General features: G+C 38.2%; 1 protein-coding gene across 1 annotated transcript in view; it reads left to right on the forward strand.

Annotated features, from left to right (window-relative positions):
- LOC138317516 (protein split ends-like) overlaps window positions 1–8,963 on the forward strand; it is a 51,401-nt gene extending 42,438 nt beyond the window's left edge. The window contains exons 14-20 of the mRNA XM_069259251.1: window positions 114–1,480; window positions 1,795–1,848; window positions 1,975–2,026; window positions 2,310–3,223; window positions 3,643–3,846; window positions 4,175–4,333; window positions 4,520–8,963. Coding sequence (XP_069115352.1) covers window positions 114–1,480; window positions 1,795–1,848; window positions 1,975–2,026; window positions 2,310–3,223; window positions 3,643–3,846; window positions 4,175–4,333; window positions 4,520–4,651 — 2,882 coding nt within the window. The 3' untranslated portion in view covers window positions 4,652–8,963. The remainder of the gene's footprint in view (window positions 1–113; window positions 1,481–1,794; window positions 1,849–1,974; window positions 2,027–2,309; window positions 3,224–3,642; window positions 3,847–4,174; window positions 4,334–4,519) is intronic.
- The last annotated feature ends 5,321 nt before the right edge of the window (window positions 8,964–14,284 follow it).

Genomic DNA, 14,284 nt, shown 5'->3' on the forward strand with positions numbered 1-14,284 from the left:
ATAAATTTTTATTGAAGATTTAAAAAAGGATCAGCATACAGATCATATAAATTTATAAATAAGTGTATTTATGATGATGAAGTGTATATGTGGTTCTCTCCTTGTTACTTTAGGTGAGTCAGCCCTGACCTTAGCCTTTGGCAGACAGCCTCATTCCAAGGAGGGTTTCCCCAGCACAGTTACTGGTCCACCGAATGCCATTGTGACCTCGTCTATGAAGCTATCTCACAGCCAGATGGCAGCACATATGGCAGATTTGAATGGTGGGAAAACAAAATCCATAGACTTGTTACACGGACCTCCTCAGATGTCGAACCGTGCACAGGTTTTACATAGCCAACACATTGCATTGTCACCTACCCCACATCGTCAGGGAGAACATCACGACAAGGCTGATTTGACCAAGTCGGGAAATCCCCAGCATATATCGCCTTACCATGCTGTCCCAACAAGTCACCAGGCTGCAATGGCTAGTATATCGGGTATAGCCACCAGTAAGGCAATTCCTCCTCCTAGTGTGTCTATGGCACATCCTGGATTGATGGCTGGCCATGACAACTTGCGTCCAGTACAGGACGCTATGGCCAACTTTAACCGTCATGCAGAAGAAATATCCAAACAGAAGAGCTTGCATGCTGCTGCCCAAAATGCAGCGTATATAGCAGAACATCAAGTTGGAGAAAAGTCTGCAGATCGTCCACCAGTTTCAACTGCACCAAATTCCACCTCAGCGTCGGCGCCGACATGTGTGGTCCATCCTATTACAACATCAGCGTTTACATCTAAACATGATATTCTAAAACCGCCAACTGGAATCATAACTGCAGCTAAATCATCCAGCTCAAGTGTGCTGTCTTCTGTCAAAGACCCCAAACAAGTTCAGATGATGAATCAAATGCTTTATGCTCAGGGCCAGGCCCAACTTGAAGCTATGCCGCAAGACCTAGCTCGAAGTCGTCGTGAAGGGAAACAAGAGACATCGGTCCTGAAGTCAGTAAGCAGAGCAGGAAATGTTCCCCAACAGGTAGCTGTAACAAGTCGCTCTGGACGTGAAGCCACACCTCAACGTCCACCTAGTGCACACTCCCAGGTACAGAAGGCCGGTGATACCCCGCCACCAAGACCTTCCAGTGCTCACGAACAACTTGCACACCATTCTGCCTCCATTCATGAACAATTACGTAAACAGCTGCATTCAGCTGGGCCGAAGAACGCCTATGCCCATGGACAGGTAAATCCTCACCTGGTTCCTTATTACCCTCAGCTGTTGCAGAAAGAGTTTGAGAAGAATGGTGGTGGTGCAATAGATCTTCAGAAGATGATCCCACCGACGGGACAACGCAATGTGATTCCTGCCAGTGCTGCTACCACGCAAGGGCCGTCGCCTCACCCAATGGCACGATCACCAGCCATCGCTCAGACTGCACCTAGTCCACATCAGATCAATCAGCCACCCTCAAGTCCATCTCTCCATAAAAAGGTTAGAATTTTCTTCTAATCTTAATTGGCAATTGTTTTTTCTGTATTTAGTATGCTTACAGAATATTTGTAGGTGATATATTTTTGCTTAGTAAAGAAAACTTATTTCCCATTTACTAAAGACTTCATTTCACAGGCCATTTTTTTATATATATGCAACACTATAATTTTCCATGTTCATTTTGGCCTAATCTGCTGTAGTGTGAGAACACAAGAATGTTTGATTTTCTATACTTATTGATGGCCAATAGTTTTCTTCTTTTCGTTAATTTTTGATGAATTCTCATCTTGTGTCTTCTTTCTTGTAATTTACAGGCAGTGGAGAAGAATGCTCAGGTGTCATCCAAATCTGCTGTATGGCACAAGAAAATGTTTGACTATACTTCAAATTAGATGGCCAATAGCGTTAAGATGAAACATCTTGTGTCTTCTTTCATTTACAGGGCAGTTTCCCCAGGAGGAGGGGGGAGAAGTGCAGGTGCAAATGCCAGACACTCGAGAATGCGATGTTTTCCCTTGGGGACCGCTGCTCAGCGGGAAGCCTGGAGTAAGTATCTATGTTTCTGTTTTATTAGTTTTGAATTTCATTGATCATTAGAATTGAGGTGTAGGGCTGAAACACTAAAAAAAAAAATTTGTGGGATACATTACGGGAACTGGTGAATACATTTTGTGAAACTTTTAATGATGTGGACATTGAAACTAGTAAGACAAATCAGAAGTTGTGAAACAAAAATTTCTAATGGAAATTTTAGTTAGAAATGACGTTGATGGGAAAAAAAGGGCAGAGAATGTGTATTACAATTTGTGTCTCCTTTGTTTGTTTGCAGTGTTTGGTGTCCAAGGGCTGGCGCCTGGACATCAGCGTACAGAGCAGGGCATCAACCTATCACAGCAGCAGAGTCCGCGGGAAACGTCGCAGCAGGAACAACAACACAGACTGCAGCAGGAGTTGTCACGCCGTCAACAACAACAGGATGCCAAACATCGTCACCAGGCAGAGCTACAGTTCCTACAGCATCAGCAGTTACAGCAGCAACAACAACAGGAGAAGGAACAGGAGAGACAGAAACAGGACTGGAAGAAACAACAGCAGAAACAACACCAACAGGACCTCCAACGACAGCAGCAGCAGGATCTGCAGCGACAACAACAACAACAGGACCTTCAGCGACAACAACAACAGGAGATGATGCGACATCTCCATGAGGCTTCTGGTCCTGCCTCCTCCGACACTCGACAGACAGCTCGTGTCCACCCACGCTCAAATGTGCCAGTCCCTCATACCAGTGAGGAGAAGGGGGGAGCTATGGATTCTCTGCTGTCCACAATGCCATACCCTTCATCAGATCTACGTCGCACGGCTGCACAGAACATGAGTGCGTTTACTCCACCTATCAGCAGTGCTGAGCTCACACAGGGCATTGCCACATCCCATATGTATAACCCTGGTCTCGGTATGATCAGAGTACCACTTATTGACCCTGGTCTCATGTATTCGCCTCACAACAGTCCAGCATTCATTCCAGGCCATCTTGCATCCCATTACATCCATGGTGCTATGCAACAAGACGGAAGGCCATCACCACATCTTACTCCACAGCCCCTCGCCTCACCATCAAGACCAGGCCAGGCCCAGCAAGGACAGAACAAACACGGTTCTCAAGACAGCATCCAGAACATTCCAGGACGCTGTGTCACCGATACCCAAGCAGGGGAAGGCAGTCTTCTGTCTCTACTACAGGTATATAATCACAAATTTGTGTCATTTTGGGGTCTAATACAGATAAATTATCACCAAATATGTGTCCTTATGGGGTCCACTGCAGGTAAATTATCACTAAACCTGTGTCCTTTTGAGGTCTACTGCAGGTAAATTATCACTAAACCTTTGTCCTTTTGGGGTCTACTGCAGGTAAATTATCACTAAACCTGTGTCCTTTTGGGGTCTACTGCAGGTAAATTATCACTAAACCTGTGTCCTTTTGGGGTCTACTGCAGGTAAATTATCACCAAATCTGAGTGTACTTTTGTAGTCTTTGTTAAATAAGCAACAAAAGTCTGAACAAATTACCCAAGATAACAGAATATGCTTAACCCGACTTGCTTCTATTGCGGTAAAACTGTATTATCTAGTAACTTTTCTTTGATCTTGTTCTACAGAGATATCCAGTCATGTGGCAGGGCGTGTTAGCCCTCAAGAACGACAGTTGTGTCGTCCAGATGCATCTGATCGCAGGATTCCAGCAACTAGTCAAGTTAAGTTTGCCCCAACAGTCACCGGACGGAACAGTTCAACCACTCCGAATCGCTCAGAGAATGAGACTAGAACAGGCACAGCTGGATGGAGTTATCAAACGGATGAATGTAAGTAAATGCTGTTATTGCTAGAAATGGGCAGTTGTAATGGATTCAATCTTTAACTGTGTTAGTAGTAAAAACCGATTCAACAGAATTCTTTTTGAAAAGCAGTCAAAATGAAAAAAACAAACAAATTCAAATGAAAATGATAGTTGATATCAATTCTTAATTTTATGGAATCCGATTTTAACACCTTCACCCTTGAAGACACATTTAGACTCTTCTGAGAAGGACTACGAAAGTCTATTATGAGAAATTTCAGGGGGAATGAGTTATGTTGATTTACAGTTTATCTTTGATGTAACTTTTAAATAAATGGTTGTGTTTTGTTTAGATGGAAGAAGATTATTGTATGTTGTTGGCCTTGCCGTGTGGACGCGATCATAGTGACATCATTCAGCAAACCCGAGCAATGTCAATGGGATTCATACAATATCTACAGCAAAAACAGGCAGCGGGCATCGTCAACGTGGCTGATCAGGGCTCCCAACAGGTATACTGCAATAGCTTTTATTTTCTTCAGAGAGATTCACAGAAGTTTATTAAGTTATTTATTAATATATTCATTATAGTAAACAAATACGAAGGAAGAAATGAACAGTAATTGTGTCTTACCTGGTTCAGATATTGATCAGTTGAAATTTAAATGTGATTTTAATCATTTCTATGTTTATTTCAGCCCGCCTATGTTGTTCACATCTTTCCACCGTGTGAATTTTCCCATTCTCAACTGGGTCGCCAAGGTTTTGATTTGATGCACCAAGTGAAGGATTTATCTCACCTCCTTGTGATCATCACAACTGTGGCGTGAGACCTTGACTCTCACTCTCGTAATGACACACTGCTGTAGACGGATATCTAACACCAATTTACCACCATGGATGTTTAATCATTCGTCCAGCATCAATGGATCTTATTACAATGTTACACTTACCCTGCTGGATTACGTCGTGAAGTGTACTTCAAACATGAACCACGATCAAAGGGATGTAACTCAGGATTTTGACGTTAGTTCCTGGATTTATATTTATTGTGCGGAGTTGAAAAGAACTCCTGGTTGTTATGATTTTTTTTCCCGTGCATAGCACATGATGTATATTTGAATGTTTAAGTTATTAGTGAATTAATTACAGTGATTTGGATAATATGACTAAAGGATTACTACATTTGAGGGAATACGCTTTGGAGTTGTGGATGAATTACAAAAGTGCTAAGTTTTCTGTGTGGTATTTTATGCGAGATAAAATTTGTGCTGAAAACACTTGACATTGGAGTGATATAGTTATTCCTTTGTCCCTTTGAGCAGAAATGGAATGCTCCAGATCAAAGACTGGAAGAGTTCATTCCCTTTGTATGGTGAATTGGTTTGATGATAATTGGACATCTATACACAGAATATGAAGTGGCAGAAAATTGAGAATATCAATAGAAACATAAAGAATTCCAATGAATAAATGTGTGTGTGTGTGGTTTAATCCTAGGATATAGGGCAAAGCTTTTTATAAGAAATATGTAACAAAATTATGAGAAAAAAAAAGTCCACATAGCATCATGTTTCTAAGCAGGAATTGGACGGTAAAAGCGCCGTGTTTATGTTACCGAGTTGTTTATTGTTGTTTGTGGTATTTTAGGGTTGTAGACACTAGTTTGGAACATGTGTTCCAGTTCAGGTTTTGCTTTGATGTTTAAAAAAGGATACTGTAAGGAACTTGTCTTTTTCCTTAGTAGTTAAGTTTTGAACACTTTTTAGCATTTCGTAACAATTTACACTTATTAACCTGCTTTGTCAATTGACACATTTATTTAATTCTTCTTTAATCTCAAACATAGTAAAAATTAATTGGGTGCTTTATTTGTAATCCATTTTCTATCAAGTCTTACAGTTAATTAGTGTTATAAGAATCATTTTATTTTCCGTTTTTTACCCTCTCTTTCTCTTCATAGATGTTTGTTGTTATTTTTTGTCAATTGTGAACAGTTAAATAACACAAAGCAGTGAATTATAGAGAATTTATTGCTGACGTTTTGTTGTTGAAATTTCATTAATGTTTAGGAATCACAGATGTATAGGCTAAAAATTGTGATAAATTTTTCATATTTAAATAATTGTTTACCTAATTAATTCAATAATGATACGTAAATGAGTTTTTGCAAAATAAGATTATTAATCTTTTACACATTTGATGAAGTGCTACATGCTGTTTTTCTTATTTGAATATTTCTCTGAAGTAAATAATGTCGAAACACAATTTAACATATATTTTTTCCAATAAGATAAAGATGTTTTATGTATATATAGCTGTTTGATAATCTGCATTGATTACAATGCTTCAGATTGTTTTTATTTGTTTGTCATATCAAGAGAGGTCCAAATTCTGTAGATTTGTTTGGGAGAATACTGTTGTGAAGTTTGTGTGTCGACTGTAACCAACGGACAATATGCTGAAAGCTCCTGAATTGTTTTTTTATTGGATGAACTGACAATTTCTTGATAGCTGTATTGGATCGTAATTATTGTTCTGATGGTGTACTTGCTGTGAACTTGGTCTACTGGCTAGACTGAACGGTGTCCGTTGGTGAACCAGGGTTTGTGTGCATTGGTGTACGTAAGTGTGTGTGGCTGTATGTATTGCACTCACTGTGATAAAGCAGGTTTTTGCCAGATAACCAGTGTCTGGAGGTTTGATGGCATAGCTTCTGTGCCAAAACTTAGATATCCTTGTATCACCAATGCTAGGGAGTGTCGTTGACTCCTTTCTCGTGAGAATCCTTTGTCTTCAGATATCATAGATCATACTCACTTCGTCATTTGTCAAAGATTTAGCATCAGGGAATAGACACTTCATGCCAGTATACATCACGCGATGTTTTAATTCATTTTTTCATAGGGTTAGGTTACTTCCCTCGCTCACACGGAACTAACCAGAACACGGACTCCATTAACACATATATATATATATAGATATATAATCGTCATTGTAACAACAAATTATTTTCACATAAATTTTCACTTCTAAGGCAGCTAGTTGAACTTGAAATTTCATTGTATATACCATCCATGTGAAACACTGTGTCGTGATGACTACTATTGATGCATTCTTAGCATAAGTCTTCATTTTGTATGAATTGAAAATTCTTTGCCGATTATTTCTAGTTCCCAAAGTAATTAATATTCTATTAATTGACAATTGGTGTAGTTTTAGCACTGAAAATGTAGTTGAGTTTGTCCGAATTTGATTTGTCTTTATTTTGTGTTGCAGCATGTCCGAATTTGATTTGTCTTTATTTTGTGTTGCAGCAGTTTTGTATAGAATGCATCAGTAGTGGTTGTCCTATATATCCATCCCATTCAGTTCTGGTGAATTACACTAGGTTTTACACCAGTGTCTTCAAAGACACAGCCGTCTGGTCAGTTAGCTTTACTGACCTCTCGGACTCCTACTTGGGAGTGGTGTGAAAACTGGTGTACAAACTGTTACTATGGTAACAGCACCAGTTGTTATGGTAACCAGTTTGTTATATCTGTGGAGCTTTAGTATTGATAGTGTGCAATGTAAAATGATCTCAATACCTTGAAGAGTTCCCTCCCCTTATCATACTCTCCAACCTCCCCTCTCATAATTTGTGATGTTGTAGATAATTAACATTGTAAATATGGATGTGTATATAAGTGTATATATTATGTGTACAGACCTGTAAATAAGCTGTTCTCCCCAGTTGTTATGGTATATGTATATTTGATGCCCGCTGTTCTGATTGGGGCGTATGTGTGTCCCTGAGGGACAAAGTTACACTGTATATATTATATATATTATAAATATATAAATATCGTAAGGTGATACGCCAAACATGGATAAATGTAAATTACGTGTAGACATAACGATTGTTTGGTGTGTTGTGTAGATGTATGTGTAGATGTGTAGATATGAGTGGACGTGCATGGATTGTGTGTCATTCAACTGGTAGATGGAGTAAAATTGGTGTTTTGTTGTTTGGAGATTTTCTCTGTGACATATATATATGTAAAACGATTTATCTTTATACCAGGTACAGAAATTTTTTGGAAAGAATTCTGAATTTTGATTTCCTTCTTTGAAGAAATTTGCCAATTTGTTTGCAATTTTATGTATTCCAAATATGCTGTCTATAAAATGCTATTTGTATCTTGAATAATTACAATGTGTCATTAAAATGGCAATTAATACTAAAGTATTTGTATACTACATTTCTTACCCTGTCAACTTACAAAATACCCCGTAAAGAACAAATAAACCGCTGAAATTTCTACTCTAGTGTATAAGCAGTAACAGTATTGACCAAATCCCCATAGCAAACACCAGGTTTAACCAATGTTGATTTAAATGTGAAATAAAAGCTTGTATGTAATGTGTATATGAAGGCTCCAGAATTTTTGCTTAGTTTTCCAACCCATACTTCTAACCTTGCTGGATTGGATGTTTATTCCACAACAAAATTAATGATTTTCATACATATCAATGAATTTAATTTGAGTAAATTAAACAATTAATGTTGTTATATTTAAAATTTCTTGTTTTCTACAAGGTCATGGTTTTATTGGGTAAAATGAATGAAATGGAAGTGAGTCACTTTCAGATTCATACTTAAAAGAATACCATTGTTGGCTGTTATTTTGGACTCGCTGATTGGAACATGACAAGTTTAGACCATATTGTCAGATTTTGGAGAACAACTTGTAGAGTTTGAAGAGTATGTATACATGTATGTGTTATTTCGAGAAAAAATGTGAAGTGTGTATGGAGAGTATATGTGTAACGTGTAGTTTAATTTGGAGGGTATATGTGTAGTTTGGAGAATAAATGTGTAGTTTGAAGGGTATATGTGTAGTTTAATTTGGAGAGTAGACATTTTGAGGGAATACATGTCAAGCAGTGTGGAAAAATGAAGTGTATGTTGAAAAATTAGATTGTACATTTTTTTCGCTTAACATTATTGGCAGCAGATGAGATAGCGAAGAAAAGGTTATGTTAGCTGTATCCTGGTAGGTATTGTACAGGGGTCGCAAGTCATGTTAAAGTGCTTCATCATATCACAATATTATCATGACAAGACTGACATTGATTAAATATGAAGCTAATAATATATCTATGTCTTTGACTTGTTTGTTTTGTTAGAATGTTGAAAGACCTGATGATATTTGTGTCATGGTAGTTATCTTTTGAACAAGAATTGTACTGGTGACGAAAGAGTTTAATATTATCAAGGAGTCATTTCTAAATAAAGGAATCGGCTACATTTTTCTTCTTAATTGGAGTCAGATCGAACAAAAATGCTTGTAATATCAAAAGATATTATCTGAAAATATTGAGACTTTTCTTACTGACATTATAAACATTATTAATTAACTCATCAGTTCAGATAACGGCCAAAGTACACTTATTAGCTTACCTGCCCAAAGTGCAAGTGAGTTATTGGTGGTGCGGCATCCGTTATCAACTTTTCCATTTAAAACTACTTTTCCAAAAGTATGAGACATACAGTCCTAAAATATGGTTCATAGCATGCTGGGATGAAGGGCTACCAAGCTTGTTCAAATGAATGACCTTGACCTTCGTTCAAGGTGACCGGGGTCAAGTAGGCAAACACATCTTGTGTTGATAACCATTTGTTTGTACGTTTGATTATATTAACGTCCAGTTAACAGCCATGGTCATATAAGGATGGCTGTTGATAATCGAGAGATACCAAGAGACGCACAGAGACCTGATATTGTGCCAGTGACATGCTGAAATGAAGGATTACCAAGTTTGTTCAAACGAGTAACCTGGACATTTTGAAATAGGTCACAGGAGTCAAATAGACTAAATTTAAAAAAAAAGTTTGTTATATAACCAAGAAACCTATAGACCTGATATTGGGCCTATGGCATGCTGAGATGAAGGGCTATCATGTTTGTTCAAATGAATGACCTTGACCTTCATTCAAGATCACGGAGTCAAGTAGGCTAAAATATTTAAATGACTTGTTCATAACCAATAGCCTATGTATATATAGCTAGAGGCCAGATTTTAGACCTGTGACATGCTGGGATGAAGGGCTTCCTGGTTTGTTCATAAGAAAGACACCAACCTTTATTTAAGGTCACAGGATTCAAATAGGATGAAAACTTTAATAAAAGTCTTATTGTAATTGATAACCTAGGGGCCTAGATACCTATATTGAGCATGTGACATGTTGGGATGAAGGGCTATTAAGTTTGTTCAAATTGATCTTTATTCAAGGTCACAGGATTCAAATAGGCTAAAATCTTTAAACAATTTCTTATCAATAACCAAGAGGCCGAGACACCTGCTATACCTTGGTCATTGGTCATACATAGAAATTCGCATTGACTCTTTCATATCTTAATGATTACCAGACAGCAGGTGAGCAATTCGGGCCCATTGGCCGTTGTCTACAATTAGTATGGATTGGTATGTCATTTCTGCTAGTTTTAAGTCATTTATCGTCTGAATTGTAAGCTAGGTAGATACACTTTAGGTAATATTTGTCTGAATTGAACGCTAGGTAGATACACCCTTGGTAATATATCGTCTGAATTGTAGGCTAGGTAGATACACACTTGGTAATATATCGTCTGAATTGTAGGCTAGGTAGATACACACTTGGTAATATATCGTCTGAATTGTAGGCTAGGTAGATACACCCTTGGTAATATATCGTCTGAATTGTAGGCTAGGTAGATACACCCTTGGTAATATATCGTCTGAATTGAAGGCTAGGTAGATACACCCTTGGTAATATATCGTCTGAATTGAAGGCTAGGTAGATACACCTTTGGTAATATATCGTCTGAATTGAAGGCTAGGTAGATACACCCTTGGTAATATATTGTCTGAATTGAAGGCTAGGTAGATACACCCTTGGTAATATATCGTCTGAATTGAAGGCTAGGTAGATACACCCTTGGTAATATATCGTCTGAATTGAAGGCTAGGTAGATACACCCTTGGTAATATATCGTCTGAATTGAAGGCTAGGTAGATACACTTATGCTTGGTAATAATATATCGTCTGAATTGTAGGCTAGGTAGATACACCCTTGGTAATATATCTTCTGAATTGTAGGCTAGGTAGATACACCCTTGGTAATATATCGTCTGAATTGTAGGCTAGGTAGATACACCTTTGGTAATATATCGTCTGAATTGTAGGCTAGGTAGATACACCTTTGGTAAATATATCGTCTGAATTGTAGGCTAGGTAGATACACCTTTGGTAATATATCGTCTGAATTGTAGGCTAGGTAGATACACCTTTGGTAATATATCGTCTGAATTGAAGGCTAGGTAGATACACCCTTGGTAATATATCGTCTGAATTGAAGGCTAGGTAGATACACCCTTGGTAATATATCGTCTGAATTGAAGGCTAGGTAGATACACCCCTTGGTAATATATAGTCTGAATTGAAGGCTAGGTAGATACACACTTGGTAATATATCGTCTGAATTGAAGGCTAGGTAGATACACCCTTGGTAATATATCGTCTGAATTGTAGGCTAGGTAGATACACACTTGGTAATATATAGTCTGAATTGAAGGCTATACAAATAAACCATAGATTTCACGCGGGATTATACTTTAGGGTGTTGTATATCGTCTGAATTGTAGGCTAGGTAGATACACCTTTGGTAATATATTATCTGAATTGTAGGCTAGGTAGATACACCTTTGGTAATATATTGTCTGAATTGTAGGCTAGGTAGATACACCTTTGGTAATATATTGTCTGAATTGTAGGCTAGGTAGATACACCTTTGGTAACATATCGTCTGAATTGTAGGCTAGGTAGATACACCCTTGGTAATATATCGTCTGAATTGTAGGCTAGGTAGATACACCCTTGGTAACATATCGTCTGAATTGTAGGCTAGGTAGATACACCCTTGGTAACATATCGTCTGAATTGTAGGCTAGGTAGATACACACTTGGTAATATATCGTCTGAATTGAAGGCTAGGTAGATACACCCTTGGTAATATATCGTCTGAATTGTAGGCTAGGTAGATACACACTTGGTAATATATAGTCTGAATTGAAGGCTAGGTGCATGTAGAGACACCCTTGGTAACATATCGTCTGAATTGATGGCTAGGTAGATACATCTTTGTAATATATCGTCTGAATTGATGGCTAGGTAGATACATCTTTGTTAATATATCGTCTGAATTGTAGGCTAGGTAGATACATCTTTGGTAATATATCGTCTAAATTGAAGGCTAGGTAGATACATCTTTGGTAATATATCGTCTGAATTGTAGGCTAGGTAGATACATCTTTGGTAATATATCGTCTGAATTGTAAGCTAGGTAGATACACTCTTGGTAATATATCGTCTGAATTGAAGGCTAGGTTGATACACTTTTGATAATATATCGTCTGAATTGTAGGCTAGGTAGATACACCCTTGATAATATATCGTCTGAATTGAAGGCTAGGTAGATACACTCTTGGTAATATACCGTCTGAATTGAAGGCTAGGTAGTTGCCGATTATGAAAATCTAAGGGACACCGGAGAGATTTTAACTTGGAGTTAAAACTCTTCGGGCACCTTCCCGATTATGCATGAAAGCCTCGGCCACCGACCGGCCATGTCTGATGTCCGGCCGGGATCCAGACCAAAATGACTAAAACCATGCCGGGAATTCATTCTAAGCCTAATCGGAAGGGGTTGTGACCAAAGCATTAGTTATATATAAGCAGGTAGATACACCTCTGATATTCTACTGTCTGAATTGTAAGCTAGGTAGAGACACATATACACCAACTGTCTGAATTGTAAGCTAGGTAGAGACACCAAGATAGCTACTGTCTGAATTGTAAGCTAGGAAGAGACACATGGAAATCTACTGTCTGAATTGTAAGCTAGGTAGAGACACCAAGAAACCTACTGTCTGAATTGTAAGCTAGGTAGAGACACCAAGAAACCTACTGTCTGAATTGTAAGCTAGGAAGAGACACATAGAAATCTACTGTCTGAATTGTAAGCTAGGTAGAGACACCAAGAAACCTACTGTCTGAATTGTAAGCTAGGTAGAGACACCAAGAAACCTACTGTCTGAATTGTAAGCTAGGTAGAGACACCAAGAAACCTACTGTCTGAATTGTAAGCTAGGTAGAGACACCAAGAAACCTACTGTCTGAATTGTAAGCTAGGTAGAGACACATAGAAACCTACTGTCTGAATTGTAAGCTAGGTAGAGACACCAAGAAACCTACTGTCTGAATTGTAAGCTAGGTAGAGACACATAGAAACCTACTGTCTGAATTGTAAGTTAGGTAGAGACACCAAGAAACCTACTGTCTAAATTAAAGACTTTTTTTCTAGCGCATGCGATGTAGACAAGCTGGATACGTCTGGAACACCTAATCACCGATTGAAATATCGATCTGGTAATCTAGAGCATCCGACGTAAGCTAGGTGGAGTAGACACTTGGTAATATTTTTCTAAAAAAACAATTAATCGCAAGAAACCAACGATAGAAGTCGATGCAGTTAAGAACACAAGAGTTAAGTCCCTTATATCCCTCATCGAATCATCGAAGTTGTCTCCCGTTGTCCATCTTGTCTGAATTGTAAGTAGGTAGAGACACAGAAACCTACTGTCTGAATTGTAAGCTAGGTAGAGACACATAGAAACCTACTGTCTGAATTGTAAGCTAGGTAGAGAACACATAGAAACCTACTGTCTGAATTGTAAGCTAGGTAGAGACACATAGAAATCTACTGTCTGAATTGTAAGCTAGGTAGAGACACCAAGAAACCTACTGTCTGAATTGTAAGCTAGGAAGAGACACATAGAAATCTACTGTCTGAATTGTAAGCTAGGTAAAGACACATATACACCTACTGTCTGAATTGTAAGCTAGGTAAAGACACATATACACCTACTGTCTGAATTGTAAGCTAGGTAGAGACACATATACACCTACTGTCTGAATTGTAAGCTAGGTAGAGACACCAAGAAACCTACTGTCTAAATTAAAGACTTTTTTTTAGCGCATGCGATGTAGACAAGCTGGATACGTCTGGAACACCTAATCACCGATTGAAATATCGATCTGGTAATCTAGGCTATGCGACGTAAGCTAGGTGGAGTAGACACTTGGTAATATTTTTCTAAAAAAACAATTAATCGCAAGAAAACAACGATAGAAGTCGATGCAGTTAAGAACACAAGAGTTAAGTCCCTTATATCCCTTATCGAATCATCGAAGTTGTCTCCCGTTGTCCATCTTGTCTAGATTTTTTTTTACAATAGATGTGTGCACTTTGTAACTGTGGTTCAATATTCTTTATTTCCTATTAGTCACAAGTCCACATGTACAAGAGTTCATACAGAAAAGAGAGGAAAAGATAGATAAAGAAAATATAACTACACTATACGGAACTTGGATGTAT

This window comes from Argopecten irradians, chromosome 1 (genome assembly GCF_041381155.1).
Source record: "Argopecten irradians isolate NY chromosome 1, Ai_NY, whole genome shotgun sequence".
Lineage (NCBI taxonomy): Eukaryota > Metazoa > Mollusca > Bivalvia > Pectinida > Pectinidae > Argopecten > Argopecten irradians.